Source organism: Halyomorpha halys, unplaced genomic scaffold, assembly GCF_000696795.3.
Source record: "Halyomorpha halys isolate HHAL.00 unplaced genomic scaffold, Hhal_1.1 Scaffold1220.1, whole genome shotgun sequence".
Lineage (NCBI taxonomy): Eukaryota > Metazoa > Arthropoda > Insecta > Hemiptera > Pentatomidae > Halyomorpha > Halyomorpha halys.
This window is the reverse complement of record NW_027105702.1, coordinates 92,085-112,806: the sequence shown is the minus strand read 5'-3', so window position 1 is coordinate 112,806 and position 20,722 is coordinate 92,085. Positions and strand designations below refer to the sequence as shown.

The 20,722-nt window shown below is 29.9% G+C and overlaps 2 protein-coding genes across 2 annotated transcripts in view; one reads left to right on the top strand and one right to left on the bottom strand.

Moving 5' to 3' along the window:
• ACOX1 (acyl-CoA oxidase 1) overlaps nucleotides 1-8,820 on the bottom strand; it is a 35,401-nt gene extending 26,581 nt beyond the window's left edge. The window contains exon 1 of the mRNA XM_014433538.3: nucleotides 8,549-8,820. Within this exon, the coding sequence (XP_014289024.1) occupies nucleotides 8,549-8,672 (124 nt within the window). The 5' untranslated portion in view covers nucleotides 8,673-8,820. The remainder of the gene's footprint in view (nucleotides 1-8,548) is intronic.
• Nucleotides 8,821-8,936: 116 nt separating this feature from the next.
• Nucleotides 8,937-9,576, top strand: LOC136797173 (transcriptional coactivator yorkie-like). The gene has a single exon (XM_067053000.1). The coding sequence runs from the start codon at nucleotides 9,090-9,092 to the stop codon at nucleotides 9,555-9,557; it is 468 nt and encodes a 155-aa protein (XP_066909101.1). The 5' UTR covers nucleotides 8,937-9,089; the 3' UTR covers nucleotides 9,558-9,576.
• Nucleotides 9,577-20,722: the final 11,146 nt, after the last annotated feature.

Sequence of the window (20,722 nt, the reverse complement as noted above, 5' to 3'; positions counted from 1 at the left end):
AAATATATAATCATTATATTTGGTAAAAAGGTGAAGCTTGAGTGTTTGATTGTCTAAAATATGAACCCACCTTTAAAACTAAGATTTATTGGAATTTTGAACTTTGATCTCAAGAGAGTAAAATAAACTTCTAAAAATGACAATTTTTTCAAAAAATTTGCCATTGTTTGACTCATTTCATTATTAAATCGATTGAAAAACCAACTCAGATTTGGGACTTTTAAGTTGTAAAAACCAAATTCTTTAGAATTTATACGACAACGTTGCAACAAAAGTTTTCGTAACTTTAAAATCACAACTCCGTCACATCCAAAATATAAAAATAAGTTTCACTAAATATAAATAAATCTATATCCCTTTTATACTAAAAAAAAATTTGAAACTTCAAATCTGGCAAAAAGGTTTAGTTTATACGGTGGATAAACTTTTGCTTAAAAAAGAATCACAAACTCAATTAAAGTATAACTTTGCATATCTGTAAGAAGTGAAACTGAACAAATTTTTACAGGCTATAATTTAAACGGGTATTTTATACTTTCTGATAATAAAGTCTGTATTTTCATTTAAATTAATTATGGTTATACATCTATTGTTTGTTGCTATCTGTTTCCCATATTTTTTACCGAAGTGAATTGGTAATAAATAAATATTTAATGTGTTATAATTTTGCTAGATAATTAAAATTGCCCTTGGGTAGGAGATTCTCTTCCACTGTATTAGGTATGCATAATACTTTAATTTTTCTAATCACTTTAAAAAAATACAATAATTAATATTGTATTTTTTTATATTGTATTCTGTCAGTACTCATTATGCTACTTATAGACTTATTTCTAAAACCATATTGCATTAAATTTAAAAAAAAAAAACCTTACATAAGAATGAAAATAAGCTAACAGAAACGATCATCAGCAAAATTAAAATGGTAATCTTTGCAATTATCACGAAGAAACACGATGTGTTTATACACTATTAAATCACCCATTTTAATAACAAAGGGAAAATTTCCAATTAAATAATTCAGCAGTTTAAGTAAGGATTTTTTTTTTTTTTTACGAATATTTTGATTTACAGTGAGCAATAAATATTGAAATTTATAGTAAATGTGGTGGGAGTGGGTAGCTCAGTGGTAAGGAACTGTGCAACAAAATCTAAAGACCCGGGCTTGAATCCGGCTGTGGCAGACAGTTCTGTTTTACTGTAGCCTTAAGTCATCCCTGTGGGTTCTGGCGCCCTCGTGGGGCTTCCACCCAACCTCAAAGTAGAAATCTGGCGGTCGAGCGTGATTCTGACCACATCACCTCCTTACACAACCGTTGGTCTCGTAACAGTATTTCCTTACAAAGTACTGTATCCTTGACCCTTGTAGCGGTACAGATTTCATTTGAATTTAATAGTAAATGCGTCTAGGTATATTAAAGTATTATTAAGTATTATTTAAATCTTGATATAATTTTTAATAGACTAGAAATAAGTATTACTAATTCCAATCAACAATTGAAATTAAAACTCATATTTCTGAATAATAAATAAAAGCCATTGTTAACAAAAGTCACAGTAATTTTATTCTAAAAACAATATTTATATGAATTATTAATATAGGAAATCATTCACGTAAAAAATAATTTGCATTGATTGATCCGAATGATGAATTCATTATTTATTAATTTATTTTCATATCATTAATTCATTTCTGTTATTTCATTAATACATATTCATTATTTGTTCGTTCAAAGAATATAGGCGCCCGTAACGAACATATAAGCCCGAACCCCAACGTACGAGGTGAAAAAGTCTATCAAGTTATTGTTTAGAGTTTAATAAGTAATTTTAATAAAGCCTTAAAGTCGACATAAAAAAAAAATATGTTTGTACTTTTCGACAATATTTTCAAATGAAGAAGTCTTATAAATAAAAACTGTATTCAACACAATCAATCATGGAATTTTAAAGAAACTATATCCCACAAGTACCACAACTACATAACAATGTAAATGTCCCATTGGAAATTGAAACATTAATGAAAATAATTAAAAATAAAAAGATAAATATTCTTTATTTTAAAAATTTCATAATGTCTTGTAACTAACAATTACAATTCCATTAAGAATAATACGATTTTTAAAAATATTTGGAATTATCTTATAATCTTAGAACCACTCAATTCTTGGGAATCTGGTCTGTTAATCACAAAATCTACAAAGTCCTTCATCGAAAACAAAAGTGCATTTTATCCACTTGTTGTATGTTCTCTTTCCACATAAAAAGAAAAAAATATTAAACATTAACCATTTCAACAAGTACCAATAACTAGAGAGAACATAGAAATAATCGTGCATTGTCATCTTTAGTTTCGTCTCTCCAAATTAAGCCAAATCTCGACAGGAATAAGAATCATGAAAAAGACATTCAAATAACACTAATTTTATATTGAACAAAATTGTACCTTTTGAGGTTATTACAAAAGTTTGCACGTTTAAGTTTCTTCGGCAGAAAATTGTAGGTTTTACTCTTTTAGGGTAAATTTTTGATTTTGATTTTTTATAAAATTTAATGCTTTAATTAAATCCCTCACATACAGGTGTATGTATCTTTATTCATTTTATTATTTTTTAATTTCTAGTTTAAAATTGACAAATTTAAGGTAAACCATTGTCATTTATTGGTTACCATATTCAGCCTAGAAAAAACAAGAGACGTTGTTTCTTGGATTGGTATTAATCAGTGGTTTCGGATAACAGTGAAAAAGTCTCTCTGGAATAAACTTGTTATAGAGAACTTTTGTGTTATTGTTTTTAACCGGAGTTTCCAGTTCTCTTCCGTTTTTCCGTCTGGCTTTTTTTTTTTTGACATGTAAGAAATTTATATTATATTATATTACTTATGTACACTCTTTAAAAATAAAAATTAAACAAAGATCAATATGAATATACCTATACATTTTTAACTTATTCTTGTATTTGTTAGTTTTTTTGGTTAATAGTACATTCATGTGTAAATACGGAATTAAAAAGCTCTATAGCTTAGCTTTTCAATTGTGTGCTTACATGTTATCTGAAATTTTAGGGGAAATTAAAAAAGTGATTTTGCTTGAAGAATATTTTTATATGCTCCTATCTACATAGTGGTCTTTCATATTTTTTCTAGTACTTAAAATTAAGGTAGCTTTAAGAAGTTGAAAAAGTGAATTTCAGTCTTCATAATTCGAATATAAAATCACTCAGTACAATTAACTTTTTCATAGCTCTTCAATTATGAACAAAATTTTAGGTTTTTAACCAGAGGCCACATTATCATATAATTATTGAAATAATAATGATATGTGTTTTTCTCAAAATAAATTTTTTTGCTTATCGGTTGTATGTTAATTTTGAGAGAAATATTGGGTCTACGACTTTTTTTTATTGCTCAAATTAAAGTTGAATAAATATTACTCAAGTTCATCAATTATCATAACAGTGATATTAACATATCATAGTTAATCAGTGTTATTATAATCTAATAAATTAGAACTATAAATCGAAAAATACTTGACATATTCAGTTGACTTCGATCTCAAATTATAATAAATTTAAGGTAGTTTTTAACATTTTTTCTGGGACAACCTGCGGGTCCCAATATTGATAAGAGATTGATCGGAAACTTTAAAAAGTGCCAAAATTTCGGTGTGTTTTGGCAGCTTGAACAGGTTTTTGCTTTTACTACTGGTTTAGGTCCAAACAACGTAACAGATTATAACTGTGTGACCTTGTACAAGATATGGTCTTTTATTATGACTGTATTGATAGGACGAATAGTACTATCCATCCCATCTAAGCCTCGTTATATCTACAATCTATATTAATCTACCAATGAATCTGTAAGTCCACAGAACATTAAATTGACATCTTGGATTGGTAATCTACCTTTTTTTCCAATTGAAAAAGTACAAGCGCAAGGGATGACGTCAAAACAATAATTTACATCTATTTTCCTCGAATGAATTTCAATGCCGTCTTTAAATAATAACGTTTCTATTTTTAGCAATGAAGTATTTAAGTCCGACGTGACCTTATGGTACATTGATCCGTCAGTTTACAGTTGAACTTGGCGAAATTCCACGGGGACGGTGCATTCCATTAATAATGGCAAAGAGGTTAAGCATCTTACTAAATGGGTTGACAGGAGCTAATCTTGAAGTAATTCATTCAGAACCGAGCCGGTCAATATTTGCGTGCCCAGCCATAGAGTATCGAAGGCTTTGAGATAGTTGACGGCGCTATGGGGTTCCTGACGTCATTGGATATGGAAATAACCGCTGGATCTGCTTATCTTCCCTCCCTGCTTGCTGAATGAAGAAGCCTACTCACTTCTATTTTTAATACCCACCAAAGATAAAAAAAAAATCTGTTTGTTATTTGATTTATTCTTGCAAGGGCTTTAACGAATCTAACACTATTTTTATGCCAGAGATCGCAGTAACGTCACTCATATTTTCAACATTTATGGGTAATGACTGATGTGCTGTGATTTTATCTTTTTCACTCATTGTATGGGACACTACCAACAGGGTGGACACCATTAAAGAGGTAAGAGGGGGGAGGGTGTAATCCTCTCTCCAATATATTTAAAAACCAATAAGTTAGGAATTTTAAGAACCTAATTAAACTGCAAAAAGTTTGGTAAAAAATTTTATTCATAGAGTTACTTAAACTTAAAATCAATACCAATACTTTTGAATTTAAAAGATTGGGGTTCTATAACTATAATATGTTGGACTAGAAAAGAAAATTACTGTTGTCAAGTTTCAATATCACAATCAAGTAAGTGGCAAATTTCAAATCCCAGAGAGTTTTTCGAAAATTAATAAAATATTTCATAACATAATGTTGATAAGATAGTTGACCATAGATAACATTTATGAGAAGATGACTGGAGGTGCAGGCAGTGAAAAACATAACTAAATAAAAACTTATTTATTAGTGCCAATGTTTCAACAAGAATGAAAAAAAAAATATGTTTATATTATTATTTAAAAAAATCATAGTTGTCATCAGGTTGTTTGTTCTTAGTCCTGATGAAGGCTTGAAATTCTGGCCGAAACGTTGGCACTTATAAATAAGTTATACTTATTTGTGTATTTTACTGACCACACCCCAATGATCTTGAGACCCATCTTTTCCTCATAAATTTCATAATATAGTTGGAAAAATCAAAATATTATAATTAGTTGGAAAAAGATTTTTCCCTCTTAGCAACACCCTGGTTCCGGAACCAGGGTAGTATGAAAATTGGGATATATTTTGGCCACCTAAACTATATTTTTGTTTCATTCATTTTTTAAATAATTCAAATAAGTACTGTATTAATTTGAGTTATAGTAGAAGGAAAACTAATGACCATTGTATAAGAATAACCAAAATAGAAGTAGGAGATTAAAAAAAAATGTGAACACGACCACATTTTACAAACGATAATTACATTTTATCATCAGTATTTAGAACATTAAAACATTGGAATAAATGAAAAGGGATATAATAATAATAACAATAAAAAAAAATATGATCTGGTCAATATGAATAGAGACCAGAATCATTGGTCGGTTTGATAAATACTCATAGTTTACGACATTGATCGGTTATTATACATAATATACAATGTCACCAAACATAATGCTCAAAAGTATTTCGGCATCATGATTAACAGAATAATACCACAGTATTATTATACTTTTAAACCCCACAAGGTTTAAAACCTGCTATGCAGAACTTTCTTGGGATTTTTACAGGTTCCTCACCGATTTGGACAGTCAGGATCGTTCTGTAAAAATCCAACAAGAAGCCCGTGCAAAATAACCACCTTTGACCTAAACCCATTTGATTAATCTGGTTTGAGAATAAGCAATAATTTAGCAACATATATCAAAATATTTGTTTTTATAAAAATGATATAATAAGCAGTATTACCAACTAAAGCATTTCATCATTATAAGAAAAACTTAGAAAAAGAGTTAACAGTGAGAACAATACATAAAACTGTCAAAGATACACACTTACACATGACTGGTTAATGTGATAATATATGTTGTAAAACAAAAATTTTGAAACATTGCTCATTCTCTGTTTCATTATTATCATGGCAGTTCTATCCAAATTATTTACTGTGACCATAAAATACATTTAGTGCATAACAAATTCAAGAAAGTCATAAATAATAGTGGAAAAATTAATTTTCTCATTGTTCAGCATTCAATTGTAATTTGATCTTTACATGAAAAACCTATAACACTGTAGCCCACGAAGGGTTTTGGGTTCAGTATTTGGTGAGGAAGTACTGTTTATAGACCAACAATTATGTAAGCAGATGATTTGGTTAGGATGAAGGCCAACTGCCAAGCATTTCCATCTGATTAAAGATACCCGATTAATTGAGCCTGAGTGTGCCCCTGGAGGGTTGCCCAACGTTAGGAAGGATACACAGCTGATATAGTGGAATAAATAATTATTTGCCATAGCAGGACTAGAAATAAGGATCAGGAGATAGAACTAAGTGTCTTACTCAATAAGCTCTCATATAAAACAATACAAAATACAAATTAAGACCAATGATTAAAATCTTATGAACTTGGCCAGTAAAGGTTTTAAGACATTTACCATATTAAGGAAATACATACTGATACATAACCAACAGAAACTTTTTTTCAACCAACAAATATCAAATACAAATCTTATTCGATAAATGTGTAGATCCTGGCAAAAAAAGTATAAATATACAATTTTTTTTTCATTGTATAGTATATACATATATTTTTTTTGCATTTATTATATTCACTTAAATATTTGTTATTTTTATAAATACTGATTCCTATAAAAAATCATAAAAGATTTAGGCAGGAAGTTTTATCAATAAACAACCAACAATTCTAGAATACCATGTGAGATTTATATTTATATTAAATTATCTTCCAGTAACTAATCTCTGAGAATTAAATGATATTCTAGAATTGTTAGTTGTTCATTGACAAATCTTCATGCCTAAATCATACATGATTTTTTATTTCTTATTTGAATCAGTATTCATAAAAATAACAATTTTTTTTTTTTAAACATCTTTCTTTGAAAACAATACCACTAAATATTTAAGAGAATACATTCGTAAAAGAAGCACTGTAGACGTATCAAAACAATCAAGGAATCTCTCCAATTAAATTTCATGAATAATGCTCAATTCGTGGCAATGGTGCCTTCATTAGTATGAGAATATTATAATTACCAATTATATAAGAAGAAAAGAATTATTTTCTCATTGGGAAATATACTCAGTAACACAATAATTATAAAAATTTTAAGATTCATATGTTTTGCCTCTGAGTAATACGAAATAAATAATACGAAAGAACTATACCGATAAAAAGTAACAAGGAACTTTTATGATATTCTTTTATTAACATAAGATATATTATATCTAATAAGAATATCATAAAAATTCCTTGTTACTTTTTATAAAGTTGTGTATAGCATGTAATATGTGCTATACACAACTTTACTTTCAAGAGTAACAGGTTGTTCATAATTGATTAATTTTATTTTATTTTACTATAAAAAAAGTTATAAGGTAAGTCAGGGTAAATGTGTACTCGAGGCAAGTGCATATGTGAGGATTTATATCAACTGCGAGAGCTACAATGAAAGATAATTTGAAGTCAATACATTCTATATATTTCAAATTTCCATAGACAGTAGTTCTTCCTACAAAACAGATTTAATCTATATTCCCATTCATCTACTTGTCCCAAATAAGCACATCCCCTCCTACATCACTGGGTTGTGTTTTAAGAAGTTTGAAAACAAAAATAATAAAAGCATCTCTTAAATAAAATTTATAGTAACAACAATAATTCAAACATAATTAGGAAAAAAACCTTTATAATAATAACTTTCTTTCTACTTAAAATTTCATTAATTTTTTTTTTTAAATTATATAACTTTGAGATTTAATAACTACTAAATTAATTGTCTTAATCAAAAATTAAAAAATAATTTATATAAAGTTATAGTTCATAGAAGTTTCCAAAAAGTGAGTTAGAATCTGATTGTAGTAGAATTAGTTGAACAAGATTCTTGCATAGCTTTTAACTTCCATCTAACATGACAGTCAAGAAATATCTGCGGCATTATAGTTGTAACTTAAGAAAATTAAAAGCTGTTAGCACGATAATTTAATTATAATCATAAGATAGTGTCTATAGATAAATCATTCATAAATAAAGCAGCGATTAGAATTGGAATTCTAAAACGCATTGAAAAAGCTTAATCCTTATACTATATTATTATATAGAATACATTATTTAAGCACTTTGTATTGATGGTGAATATGTTTTCATACAGATTAGCCTTATATACCAACTTATGTTCGAAGAACACCAGATACAGAATGATATGTATCTTAGATCAACATAAAACAGTAGAATCATGAAAATACTGTAGTGATATAGAAATTTCTTTTATTCCTGAATGCAGTATGTAAATATTTATAAATAAACAGAAATTATCAAGGAATATTTTCTCACCTAACTCTCTCCTCTCTTGAGTTTTCTCTTTCCCACCATCTAGCAAGTTTGTTAACTCTTCTGTATTAAATGTACCACTATCCCTTTCTCGTTGTAAATCCTCGTTCACCTTAACCGCGACCATTGTAAATTTAATGAGGAATAAGCAAAGATGAGACGAATACCCGCTATATATAATATCCCCACTACCTAATTAAGAGGACACTACAAAACTTATCATGTCACGTAACGTATAACAAGAGGTTGGAGATACCCTTCATATCATCTTTTAATAGTACTGAGAATATGTTTCGGAAAGTCGCCGCGAAGAGGAGCCACTGAGGGAGTGGGAGGGGCTGCCCTGTGCTGCCACCTGAGTGGCGCTTGCGCAACACAGCCCGGTACCAAGTCAAACCTCAGTCGCACTCCGGTCCTTCGAGGATGTATTAGTAGTCGTTTCGGTGGTTTTTTTTTGTTTTTTTTTTAGTTTAGGCGCCCTTTAGTTTTTTTTTTCTTTTCTCTCTTCCTTTATTTTCTGACGTCTCTGTACCCCGAAGCGACCATGTCTAGTAAGCAACCGGAGGTAGAACAATTTAAGAATCTGGTGGTCCGGATAGACCAAGACTCGGACACTGATTTACAGGCCTTGTTTGACTCCGTGCTTAAGCCAGATTCGAAGAGGCCTCTTCAGGTGCCATTTCGTATGCGAAATTTGCCCAACAGTTTTTTTAACCCGCCTTCAACCGGATCCAAATCGCCGTCGGTGTCGTCTATATCTCATTCGCGCGAGAATTCGGCCGATTCTGCGTTCGGAGCTACGAATACTACAGTGTCTGGACTCCAGGTGAGCCACCCTAGGGCCCACAGTAGCCCAGCCTCTCTGCAACAGACTTACGCCTCCGCGGGTCAGCAGCCTACGGCAGGACATCACCTCAAGCAGAGGTCTTACGACATGGACGAGCTAGGACCCTTACCGCCCGGCTGGGAGCAGGCCAGGACCTCAGAAGGACAGATATACTTTTTAAAGTAAGTGGCTTACGTCAGAGCTAGGTAGAACCGGCAACGGCGCCCCCCACCAGCAATGGTTCTCCTCAGTGCTGTTTGCTCTCCTTTGTATTTATAGTATCCCCCTCTTCACCGCCAGAATCCTACCATAATTAATATGTTTTATTAAAAGACAACCGCTGCCATCTCGTTCACAGATTCCATCGGTTTCCTGTTCCCTCTCCAAAAGATGCCCTACCAAAGCCTTTCACCCGCCCCCCTCGCAACACCTTGCATGTCCTTAAGCACTTCCTACTGCCTCGCCACTTCCTGAACCTGTTCATGTTTGCTACCTTTCGGTCCGGTTTAACTATGGGCATAATTACCTTTTCATTTTTTCGTTGTCTTGTTTAGTTCTAATTAGTTTTAAAATACAAAAATATGTGATTATTTTGTGATATAATCTGAATTAATGTTATAAAATTGCTAAAATGTTTACCTTTTTATTTTTCAATTCATAGTTCAAATTAATCTGAAAATATCGTTTATTAATAAATTCAGTTATGTAATTTGAATAATTTATTGAACTTTTAAAAGATTTTCAAATAACTGTTCATTTAAAATTATTTTTATAAAATTGATTCATTGAAAAATTTTATTAATGTTTTATATAATACGATTTATATTTTTAAAATGTAATTTTCCCAATTATTTTTATGTTTTATGGTATGAGATTAAACCAGTTTTCTTGAAAGGAGGAGGGGGCGTTTCCCATTCACCGTATCTGTAGTGAAGAATTCATGTGACATTTACCTTGTTACCGCGGCGAATGGCATTCCTAAAGCTCGTGGGATTCAATAAAAGTCCATGAAGGCAATTAAGGATTTTTTAAAATAAAATCCACGTGGATATTTAAGTGGCGGTAGAATATAAACAAAGAGGGAAGAGGACGAGACAGTGTTGCCAGAGCGTGCACCTGACAGTGTTGTCCACAACAGGTTGTTGACAATAATCCCCCTTCTCCCCTTCAAACTTTCACCCACCTGTTGAAGTTCACAATTAACAGTTCGGACCGGCACCGTTAGCCGTTCCCATTCACCATTAAGTCTATAATTGATAATTACTTACAACGTTAATAACAATATTAACCTAATTACCAGTAAGGATATGGCTTTCAATTTAATTTTTAAACAAACCTGGATATTTTAACTTCAATATTGCAGTCCTACGTACATTGTTTATTATTCATTAGCCATTGTCAAATTATTTGGAATAACCAATTGCATCATTTTAAATAAAATTTGATTGTGTTAGATACGTATGTGTGAGTTAAACTATAAATTACAAATCTTTGATAGTTTTATCATTCTATTTTTATTATTACTGTTTATAATTGTTTAGAACATAACATGGATTATGTTCTAAACAAGTTGAACTACAGTTTAACCTTATGTAAATATCTAGTTAACTGAGTTTGTTCAAAGAGTCAAAATCTAATATGCTTGAAGACTACTAATTATACATGTCATTATTTGGAATCCATTGCTGGGTGGATAGTGTCGTTGCCGTATTGATTTAATCTATGTACTTATGTATTTTAAATTAGATTATAAATTTCTCCCACACAATCTTCATCATTGTTACTACCTAATATGTTTACATTATTTATAGTTGCTTTTTTTTACTCACTATCAACTGATATATTTAATGATTATATAATTTCATATTCTTCCTAAATTATCATTATCTATGCTATGTCTGTTGAACGAACAATTCTCTAGCTTAGTGTAAAAACAATTAGTATCCAAATTTCTCACTTTAGAGAAATATTGTCGCTATTATACTTTGAAGATAAATAGTAATAAAATATGCCATTCAATTTGGGAAAGTTTCAAATCTTTTTAGATATTTGTTGTGTTGATATTATTGATATTTGTTGTTCTTGCAACAAGCTGTATAAATACAGAATTATTTTTATATTTTATGCCTAATTCTTCCCAAAATAATTATAACAATGCAAATTTATTTTTGATTAATTTATATTAAAAAAATAATACATTAGTTTAAATTTTGATAAAGTATGTACTGTTTTTTTTTTTCAACTTAGTGCGGAATCATCAATTTGAATAATTAATCTTGTGTATTAATTGTAGCTTGAGTTCATAAGTCTTCTGAAAATTGTTCCATAAGTTTTAAAATAATTTGAAATATGTCTTTGTTTTTATTTATTTAAAATATTTTAAATATTACAATTACTAAGTTCCTGTGAAAGTATACTTTTATTTATATCAAACCCTTAAGGTAGTCAACCTAAAATTATAATTGATTTTTTGTCCAATAAAGTGTATTATCTTTAAAAAATAAAACAAACACTTTCAGTATTGAAGAGTAGAAATGTATACATATATTTAAATTTCTCATGAATTGGATTTTATCATCCAACCTATCTGTTCAATCTCATTTACTGTCGACATAATTGTTTAATTTAGTATTAACATTCCATGATATTTGTGTAAAATTATTTGTCGTATCTATTAATTGTTCAATATTCTCAAAGATTAATTATTTCTATTAATCACTTCCTGTACTGATAGAAGCAATACTCGGTATGATGAATCATTAAAGGTCGTGGGGTGTATCAATTTAGCAATTACATTGGTCTTGTTATTGATTATATATATTTTTTATATTGAATAGTGATATAAATATAATTGCATTGAAAATTTCGTTGAATTTGTGAAAAATTATTAACCGTGTTATCAGTTGATGAGAAAGTTCATATTATGTTTTTATTTTTTATTTTATTTATTAATTTTTATAAGTCATATTTTATGCAAATTGGTTTTGAATTGACACCACAAACATGAAACAAAAATAAAATATAACAAAAGCCATCATTCTAAGAACGTATTATTTTTACCATCTTAAGATGGTACATATTATCGTTTCTGACTTTAAGAAACTATCTTTATTTATTTATATTTTTCATATTCATTGGTATCATAATTAAACGTAGAACTCTTCAGTTCTTATGTATGCCAGAAATGGCTTGGAAGGTGGTAAAAATAACCAAGGTACCACAATTTAAAAAATAATAAGAAGAAGAATAGTGGGGGGTTCCTTGACAATTCATTAACTTTAAATTAAATTTTTTATAATTATTTCTAAAAATAAATTTATAAGAATTTTTGAAGAAAAAAAAATCCTTGGAATTCCACAAATATTTTTCTAAAAATGTCATTTTTGATGTTTTAGTTTAAAGTGTTATTCTTTTTTCATTGTGCATTAACATGTATTTTCTACAGTATTTATAATTTGGACATATCTATTTTATTAATAAAGATCTTATGAATTATCTTCGAGTTTAGTTCAGACATTTTAAACAAACGGTTATCAGGCTCTTACTTCAGATGATTCGTGAAGGTTAACGAAAAAAGTCTTTACATTTTTAATTTTTCTTTTGTCGTAAACCTAACGACTGCTCTGCAGTATCCTTTAATAATGTTTCTCTTACCCCTATCGAACAGATCCGATACCTTGGGCTACATTTGGACCAACGACTAACTTAAAATCCTCCCACTAGACTGAAAAGACAGGAAACTGCTCGTCGATTCCACATATTACAATACTTACTAGACAAGCGGTCTTAACTTGCAATCCATTAAAAAAAATTATTTACATGACTATAATAAGGCCTATCTGGACATACGGAGTTGAACTTTAGGCCTCTACTAAACCTTCGAATTCCTCACGTATCAAATCCTTACAATCGGAAATCTTTCGTAAAATCATCTTTAAAGAACTTAATGTTGCATTTTAAGGTTATTAATGGTCAATAATTTACCAGATATCAATCCTTCCATTATAAACTCCCTAACCACCCAAACCCACTAGTTTTTAATCTTGCTTCCTCTTCCATTCCTGACTATCTTCTGAGGCCTGAAAAGGAGATGGCCTTTGGACCTTCTGACGTTGAATGTTGTTAGAGTGCTGCGAATGGATAGTTTCTTTACTAACCTTAATCTAGCATCAAATTTATTAGATATATTTTTATGGAAATACAGTTGTAAGTATAAATAAAAAAATAATTATGAATTTCCTTATTTTGCTTGAAAACTAGATATGCACCGTAATTTCTCAGTTGGTTGAATAATAGTCATTTTATTCCTTTCCTTACCAGCTAGCTTAGGTGATTATTTTAATCGAATCAAAGTTTTAACATGCAATTGTCTAGGGATTTATGCGTGTTTTTGAACCGCCCGAGTCCTAAAAACACATTTTCAGCAGGTGGTCTGTGTGTGTGTATTTTTTCAATATTACCTCTTAACCGGTAGATCTATTTTGTTTTGTATTTTTTTGATGTGGATGGTTTTTGCCCTCGATGCCTTTTTACCAAATTGAGTACTTTTGGTGCTTTAGCAGCCAGTTTTCATCCTGTAGACTGGCTTTAAAGCAGTTCTGACAATTATGATCTTGTCTTTTGCTTAAAGTGTTTATGTAGAATGAATTTTTGAGAAAAAGGAATACAAAAATTTAATTTTTTTTTTTTGCAATTCAAAAAGTATATAAAGAGAAAAAATTAAATCCGTACCGCTACAACCCATGAAGGGTCAGGGGTGTTGTACTTTGTAAGGAAGGAGGAAGGGCACCTACAAGGTGGGCTCACGGCTACAGTGAAACAAAATAATTATCTGCTGCACCCGGATTCGAACCCAAGTCCTTAGAATTAGTAGCACAGTGCCTTAGTATTCAGCTAGCCTTAGCACTCCCGCTCGAAATGTGTATATTTTATTATACTTCATTCCCACCAAAAAATAATAATATCTGTCAACTATGGATAAAAGGTCTGTTACAAGGGCCACCTTTGACTATCAGAAGTATGTGCATTACATGCTACGGAATGAGAAAATGATACGCATACTTTAAACAGTTTTTGACTGTCAAAAGTGTTCGTTGTAATAGACCTAAAGCTTTAAGATTAATTGTATTAATAAACAGCATATATGTTTTAGAAAAGTTTGTTCGTATGAAAACCCTTTAACATCTGGAAAATTATCAGTTTCTCGTAACATCTCTTTTTTGAAAGCTAGTAAAAATATATTTTAGTGGATACACTAAGTTAAGCTAAAAAAAAAAAAAACTTATTCAAGCACAAAAGATCAATGAGCTATACTGTATATACCCCTTTAACAGTAGTTGATTTGGCTGAATGCATCAGATATTTATATTATGTTCATACCCAAAAATATATATTATGTAAATCAAAAATGGATTGTTGTTCGCTAAATATTTTGGAAGGTTCAAAATAGTTAAATTTTGCTTTCTCCAAATTCCCTAGGTTCAAAAGAATAGCTCTTAATTTATATATTTTTATTTATTGTTTATATATCTATCCCACATTTGATTTTATCGAGTAGAATTATTTCACTATTCAAGCTGTTTGGAGAAACTGTATTTTACTTTAAATTAAATTAGAAATAAAAACAACTTTTTGACAGTTCGAACTAAAAGAAGTAGCCAACCGAAAAAATCCAGATTTTTTATTTATATTTAGTCAATATCGAATTAATGTGAAAAATGACGCCACTGTTTTTTTCATGTTTGCCGTTAGCATTCCGTACATAATTTATTATTTGTTTTAATGCTCAATTGTCTCTGAAATTCTCTTAGCATTTACGTCATCTCAGTTATGTACCTGTTACTAGTAACAATGCATATCTTTCTCTTCTGAGTATTGTTCCTTTTATTTTCTCTGTAGATTAATGTTCGTGGAATCTTGTGCACTATGTTAAAAACGTTACGATATCTCATAACTAAAAAAAGTTGGAAGTAAAGTTTAAAAAAAAAAAAAAATGTAAAGTGGAATCAATGGTCAATAATATCCGTGGTAATTGTTGCAAAATTAACTTTTATTGCTAGAAGTAACATTTATCCAAAATTCGATCCATACCTAGTCCTACGAGTTCTGTTACTAGGCACAAATTGGAAAAATCTTACACAGATTTAATTTCGGATAGTGATAATAGTATTTGTTCATATAGAATGTCTTATATAAGAATTATTAAATTACTCAGACTTGCTTACTTCTGGTTTGAATATACAAATGTAGTATACAGAGGAATTCATCCATTGTACCGCAGTACTTCTTGTTAAATATTTTTAATTGATGAAATCATTTGAAGAAAAGATTGATTTTTCGTGATTTGGGTTAAAAAAAAAATCTGGTTTTACTATAATTATATTCCTGATGTACAGGATGTCTATTTGCACTCAAATTGGAAGTAGGTAGTTGACCGTATGAAGTAGATTGCAGGAAGATCCAGATCCGGGTGGAGGACAATAAAGCTATCAAAATAGTAAAAGAAAACTATTTATTGTTAACCAACTTTACAGGGCTGATAAGAATGATGTTCTGTTACCAATTTGGCGAAACGTTGCTTAACAATGAATAGTTTTCTTTTACTGTTGTGTTACCTTTATTGACCGCCATCCGGACTATCTTCCTCCAATATTAGCACTTAAATTGAAGCTAGTTATATGCACCATCAAGAAGTTCATGAATATTTGCGATTTTATGGATAATCACCAAAAGAAATTCACAAAATGTTTATTTTGATTTTTTATTATTTTGTTTATTTGGTTAAAAAATAATAATTTTTGAAAAACTCTCTTTTTGGGTTCTGAAAGAATGTGGGAAGGGATTTATTGGAGCTTAAAGATTAGCAAGTTTACTGTACTTTTAAAAAGTGCTAATAATTGCTTTTATGCAGTTGGTATCTTAAAATCTATTGAGTACTGGATGAAAACTGAGTGAGTTTTTTTTTTTGTTTTTTTACAGAATTATTTTTCGTCTGCACTTATTGTACGAGTTTATGATATAGGTAACGATTGAATTCTTTTAAAACCGAAAATTACTTACAATTTCTGTGAAAAATTAATTAAATAATTTTTTCGATAATTGAATTGGCTGCCATTTTGTATAACAGCACCTTTATGGTATTTATTTTCTACGGATTCCCCCTTTTTCAAGAGCTAAAACTTAAAAGTATTTTAAAACATGAAATATTTTACTCTTTTCCTAAAATATTTCATGCTTTCCTGCTTGGCCGCCCGTACTATTTTTGGATTTGCTTATTCATTGGTTAGACACTGGACTTTCAAGATCCTGTGTCAGATTTAGCAACAGGTGGCTTAGGGACTGTGAACCCTAAAGGGAAAGGCAGGACCGTATTGGAAAGGAAAGGTCTACCTGGCTACTGACCTAACCATTATTTTGGGCTAGGTTGGGTTTTTCTGAAAGCCCTTTTGTAATGATGTATTGTCAGTGGGTTCCCTTCTAATAATAGTAATGATAAATCATTATTATGTTAGTAAAATTGTATATAAACTGTTGGAACTAATAAAAAAAAAAAAAATCGGATACTTAATAATATTAGTATATTATGGGATATCTTTCAGGGATTTATTAATGAATAAACTCAACAAATATTCAAAAACAGTATGTGTTGCATTTTTATTGTACTTTCTTCATATTAATTATGTTTCTAGAAATACTTTTCAGACATTTTTATTTAATGAGGTGTTGACAGTTGACCTAGGTCGGGATGACAGAAGATGGTTGGGGGTGCAGTCAGAAAAAAAAAAAAAATAAAAAAGTTAAAAAAAAAATTTTATTTCTGCCGACATTTCGACCTGAGTTTCAGGTCTACATCAGGGCTATAGAATTTTGTATAGTTCCAAATTTGTTAGTGTACTATTTCTTTTCAATTTTATTTTTCTTTAAATTATGGTTGTTATGTCTTTTGTTCTCTAGCCCTGATGAAAACCTGAAACTCAGGTTGGCATAAATAAAAATTTTTTGTTTATTTATGTTTTTTTTTGTTTTTTTTTTGCCGACTTCGCCCCCGACCATCTTCTCCAATTTTTAACAAATATTTGTATAGTTTAACGGATAATATATATCTTGAGGCTAAGAGTGACTTACCATTTGTAATATAACTTATGTTTATTTTTATTAATATAAATTATAAATAAATAGAAAAAACTAATATAGAAGTGCATTTATAATTTTATAATTAAGCATTTATATATAACACTTTTCCGTAGCATCGAATTTGAAAAAATATATTTTTATTTTCCCAGTTTTTAAACAAATTACTTAAATTTTGATCGTTAAAGCGTCTACAATCCATAACTTTTTTTTTTCATTTTTATCAAAATAATTTTTATTTGCTTTATACATAAATTTTTAAGTGATTTTAGCTTAGCTATAACTAAATTCTATTTCGCTGTAATTAAATTCGCTATATAATTAAAAACATTTTGCTATGAAGTTTGTTAAAAATAAGAATTGTGTAAATAGTAAAAATAATCTGCCTAATTGTACTTTAGAACGTACTTGAAATATGAAAATTTTGTAGTATTTTTAATTATTGCATTCATCTTAACTTTTATTTCTCATTATTATTTTTTTTTTTTTTTAATTTTCCTTATAACCTAGTTAAGGAGAATATTTTGTTATAACTGATCATCGGGTCAAATTTTGGATGTGCTGTCTTTAACGGATATGTCCATTTTAAGGCTACCTGGGAACTAAAAGAGCATTTAATTTGGTGATTGATCTGTCTGTGACAGGATTATTTCCTGTATTTATTTGAAAGATTTTTAAAGCCTGTACCAAACAAGAAAAATCATTTTATTCGGACCAGTATTAGTCCGTCTATTTTGTATAATAGTTTTAAAAGTAATTTGCTATGTCCCATAGTCCCGAAAGGGTTACGGTTATCGCATTGAATTATCTAATACTTCGGAACATTCCAGCTGCTCGTTTGAAAGATAATTAAATTGTACGTTAATAGATACTAATCGTACAAAAAAGAAAAATAAAACCTATAAAATCTTTATCTGATTAATATTAATGAAGGTACTGCAAGAAATAATTGTGCTAACCATTCCAGGTAGTAATTAAAGTCATGTCTTGAGGACACAAGAGATAATAAAATTTAATTATCCGTTTTTGTCATTTCGTGATCACCCGGCTTTATATGGTTCTTTATTAATTTTATGTTTCTAATGAATTTTTAAGATTTATATATTGAAATTTACAACTGTATAAAAAAATTCACTAAGTAAATGTGCTAAATGTTTCATTATCATGTGTAATCTTGGGAAGAAACAACTCAATACTTCAATCGTTTCTTTACATTAGAAGATCCCATAGCCAGCTTCTTTTCAGACGTCAAGGAGGATTATTAGATATTGTTAAGGATAAGAAGTTAAGAACTAGTCGTAAATGGGAAGTTTATAAGTTTATAATCAAAATTAATTTTCAAGTCGGTTTCATCTATTCAGTTTGTTGTGAACAAAGTGCCATATGGAGCATACACACACATAGACACAACTAACATTTTGACATTTCTGCAAATCAATATTGTGATATGATTTTATCAGATTTAATGTTGAGAACAGTTTTCAATGTAATACTAAAGTTTTATTTGTGTTGATAAGATTCAATGAGCCATTGTTCCGATACTAATGGCCGAATCGGGTTTGATCTCGCTCTATGTTTACTAGATTCTTCATTGAATTCTTATATATTTGTGTGAATGAGCTACCTTTATTAAGTTGCATGAATGGACTCGGTATAGATTTTACTGCTATTGTATCATGAAATAGTTTCCTATTCTCAATACAATTTTATTATTTCATAAAACTATTTAAACAATGATTAATGGAACTCCTATTCAATTAGTGATAGCGTCAAACATGAAAATTTCTGTATCTTTATTAATAAAATATAATCATGCTCTGGTAAATATTGACTTTTTAACTGACCAACAATTGAAATTTTAAATTATTTTATTCCATAAACAAAATGTTTTGGATAATATTTGTGAACTAGTTTGCCCCTACGAGATTGGTTTCCTTCGAAATAGACAATTGGTATAAACAATATAGTATAGTCCCGAAAGTCTACACATACCTTTGGTTACTGCGCATACAACATAATATCTATCTTTAAGTAACAGTTTACGTAATGAATAATTACGTAGTCCCATTGGAAAATATCGCTTTAGTTTTACAGTTAAGATTCTGCTATGGAAACTCACTTAGACAAATCTTATCACAGCATTGCCCAGGAAGTATTAAAGTTTACTTTGAGCACTCCTGAGTTAATGCAAAAGACCTATATCTGCCTAATACCCTCTTTCTCTGATTAGTATTCATGTTTAGTAGTGTTTTCAGGTTAGGTAAGGGCAAGAACGGAACATTATGTGATAGGTATCCCCTGGTAGCCAACCTGAGAATGGAATTTGATCCGTGTCTAATTCATGCGCTATCTTAAAAACACATTTCTGGACTTTAAAACAGGGGCCCAACTTATGTTCCCGAGGAGCGTGAAGAATCTAACTTGAAATTCGTCTCTTCTCCATGTAATTGTCTCATTTCTTTCTTTTACCTCATTAATTAAAATGTATCGCACCTAGAGCCGGACAAGGGATGGATGCTACTGTAATAGGGGTATTCATGATGTTGTGTTAAATGTAAAATGTTTTACCATGTTAAATGTTATAACTATAAGATTGTGAGCAGCCCTATTTGAAGTCATGTTAAACGTTAAATGCATAAGAGCCCCTAGCGGATTTTCTCAGCAACTTGTTTTATAAGCCTTTATGTTTATAACCTTCCTTCCAGAGCCTCATGTTATTGTTTACTTCAGTTTTGATTTAAGTAATTTATTACAACATGCCTAGTTATTACAATCTGTTCCTTATTACCTCTTCTGTTTTTTTTCTCAAATGTATCATTAAAATTATCCATTTTGGTTTAATAACAGGGATATGAATACCATGTTATTTCGTTTTACCACGGTAAAAGAAGGCAATTTTTTTCGATTTAACATGAGTTTTTCCATTTAACACGCTTTAACATGTTAAACCAAAGATCATGAATACCCCTGGTAAAAGAAGGCAATTTTTTTCGATTTAACATGAGTTTTTCCATTTAACACGCTTTAACATGTTAAACCAAAGATCATGAATACCCCTAATATATCTATGCTCGATGATAGGCGTTTCACTGAATCATAGATCGTTGGGGTGCATTTCGAATCTGTTTCACAACTCCTAGAACATGATTTTGGGATCTAATAAACCAGTATTCGATTTATGGGGTTGTTTTCTTGGCAAAATTAGTGAATTTAATTTAAAA